This window comes from Lycium barbarum, chromosome 11 (assembly GCF_019175385.1).
Source record: "Lycium barbarum isolate Lr01 chromosome 11, ASM1917538v2, whole genome shotgun sequence".
Taxonomy (NCBI): Eukaryota; Viridiplantae; Streptophyta; class Magnoliopsida; order Solanales; family Solanaceae; genus Lycium; species Lycium barbarum.
In genome coordinates, this window is record NC_083347.1 from 122213981 (window position 1) to 122216866 (window position 2886).

Sequence of the window (2886 nt, forward strand, 5' to 3'; positions counted from 1 at the left end):
TTGAATTGATTTTCTGAATTAAAAAAGCTAGACAGTGTATGTAAAAAAACAAACACTAACCAAGCTCTGATACCAAAATATAACAATCGAATATGCGGAAGGAAGAAATTAAGAATAAGATTGGGAGAAAGAAATATAACAAGCAATTAGAATAAAGAAAGGATAATTGTAACAATTAAATTAACTTTTAATTATAGAATAATTCAAGAAAGAGAAGAAAGAAAACATACAAGAATTCATTCATTGATGAATCCAATGAAGATTCGTAAAGAGATACATGAAAACCCTAATCACTCACAAAAAAGTAATCATCCAAAACTATGTTCCCAAAATAATCCTCAGTGTCACTATTTATAGTACCACTAGCTTATTACATAAATGGCCAAATGGACCTTAGGACTTAATTATAAAACTAGTTATTTTTTTAAGCTTGATCCTTGATCTCTTAAAGCACTCCAAGGCCTTAAGCTTGACATGTACTCGAGCCATGTTGTGTAACCAGAACCGATAGTTATCAAAAACTCTTATTTTCTGCTTCGTTGAATGTTTACGAGGGGTCATTAAGTTTTCTATTTTGATAAATTTGCAGCTGAGAAATGGGCGAACCAATCACGAGTGCTGTAACTGAACTCATTCTGAAAGACTTGGCAAAACAAGTGAATAGGCATGCTCAATATGTTATGCAATTTGAAAGTCAGTTTGAAGAGATGAAGAAAGAGCTGAATCTCATGCGTTGTTATCTCGCTGAAGCAAATAGTCTGAAAGGAAACAATAATTCTGTCAAGTCAAGCTTATCTGATATTCAAGAACTAACTTATGAAGCAGATAACGTGATCACGGATTGCCAAATTCGCGAAGATTATCTAAAGATAAAAGGGAATTCTTCTTGCTTGTTTCCATCCCCAAGGGAAATTTCTTTCAGATACCAAACTGGAAAGAAACTGACAGAACTCAACAAGGAGATAGCGAAGATGCATCAGAGGCTGAGGACTTTTGTTGGTCCAATAACTGAACAATCTAGAAGCGAGGATAGCAGCAGCAGACGGACACGATGGACCTCACACATTTTTGACCAATCTAAAATTGTGGGGTTATCAGAAAATACAAGAAAAATCAAAGAATGGATCCTCTCAAACAGCGAGTCATCACATCGTGTTGGCATTGTTGGTATGGGCAGTTTGGGTAAAACCACAATCGCGCAAAAGGTTTACCACGACAGACAAGTGAATGTGAGATTTCAAAAGAAAGTTTGGGTTTCTGTATCTCAAACTTATGATGAGCTGGCAATCATGAAGGGAATTTTGAGACAGCTAAATGTAGATGATAGTGTTACTGACAAAGGAGAGATGCTTAACAGAATTCTTGAAGCACTTTCACATAAGTCATACTTGATTGTCATGGATGATGTATGGAGCATTGATGATGGATGGTGGGATAGGATCTCAAGGGGATTACCCAAGTTTATCGAGCACAATAGTTGTATTATAATCACATCAAGAAATGAGGATGTTGTTAAGAGAATGGGAGCCACAGAAACAAGAATTCATCGACCAAGATTGCTTGATGATGAAGAGAGTTGGTCATTGTTTTGCAAGTTTGCATTTTTGTCAACTAAAGGGAAGTGTAATGCTCAATTGGAAGATGTTGGGAGAGAGATCGTGCGCAAATGTTGTGGTCTTCCTCTAGCCATCAAGACCACAGGTGGGGTGTTATCATCAAAACCACATTCACTCGGGGAGTGGACGCGAATATATGAAAACTTTCGAGAGAAATTGGTACTGGATAGTGAGAGCAATATATCCGTAATGGCATCTTTGCAACTAAGTTATGATGAGCTTCCAACTCATCTAAAGCAGTGCATATTGTGCTTCTCAATCTATCCAGATGACCATGAGATTGAGGCGGAACAATTGGTTCGTTGGTGGGTAGGGGAAGGATTAGTCCGTGGCAATGGCACAGAAACTGCAACAGATGTAGCTTTTAGTTACTTGTCTGAACTGGTGAGTAGGTGCTTGGTTGAAGCTGCCCAAAGAAGAAACTTTGATCGTAGAGTTTACAGTTGCAAAATGCATGACATGGTTCGGGACATGGTAATCCTGGTTGCAGAAGAAGAGTCATTTTGTAGCTTTAAAAGAGGCAGGAACATAGCCACAGTTAACTCTAGGCACTTGGGGGTCACCAGAGAAACAACTTTTCAATCCTTGGCTGGGAATTCAAAGCTTACAACACTTCTTCTCACTACGACAAATATCATCGGCTTCGACAGGAAAATCGCTCTAGCTGAAATCAAGACTCTCAGGGTCTTGGACCTGTCATGTGTCAAGCTAGAAAACATTTGTTTAGTCGATCTATGGAGCTGGATCACATCACTAAAGCGACTAGCTTATTTAAATCTTCGAGGTGTTGATAAGTTGGACGAAATTCCAGATTCTGTTAGGAAGTTATGGGGTCTCCAAATACTGGTTCTTAGAGAATGCCAGGAACTGAAAAAGCTACCAACATCAATCACAACACTTCCAAGATTGGCAATTCTTGATGTTGGTAGCTTTTTCAGTTCCTGGCATTCTCTAAGAACCAGTATTTCTTTCTTGAACTATAACAACTGATAAAAGACATTTTATAACAGGTAGAATATCATTGACAGTGAAACTTTTCACACTTTCATTTTTCAATATATACAAGTTAAAATATAATCTTTAAACACCACAATGAAAGAAAAAACTTCAAAAATAGGACTTCTAGCTTCATTTCAATTAAACACCTTCCCATTACTATCAGAAAGAAAGGTAACACAGGATATATATTCGTCTTTAACAGGAAACTAATACAATTATATATCCATACAAAGAGAAACATTCATGGAGTTTTAGGAAATGAAAATACGTA

The 2886-nt window shown here is 37.1% G+C and overlaps 1 protein-coding gene across 1 annotated transcript; it reads left to right on the forward strand.

The window, feature by feature from the left end:
* The first annotated feature begins 593 nt into the window (after positions 1 to 593).
* On the forward strand, positions 594 to 2606 carry LOC132620257 (disease resistance RPP13-like protein 4). Its single transcript, XM_060334934.1, has one exon. It carries the CDS (start codon positions 597 to 599, stop codon positions 2604 to 2606), a length of 2010 nt encoding a protein of 669 aa, XP_060190917.1. The 5' UTR covers positions 594 to 596.
* The last annotated feature ends 280 nt before the right edge of the window (positions 2607 to 2886 follow it).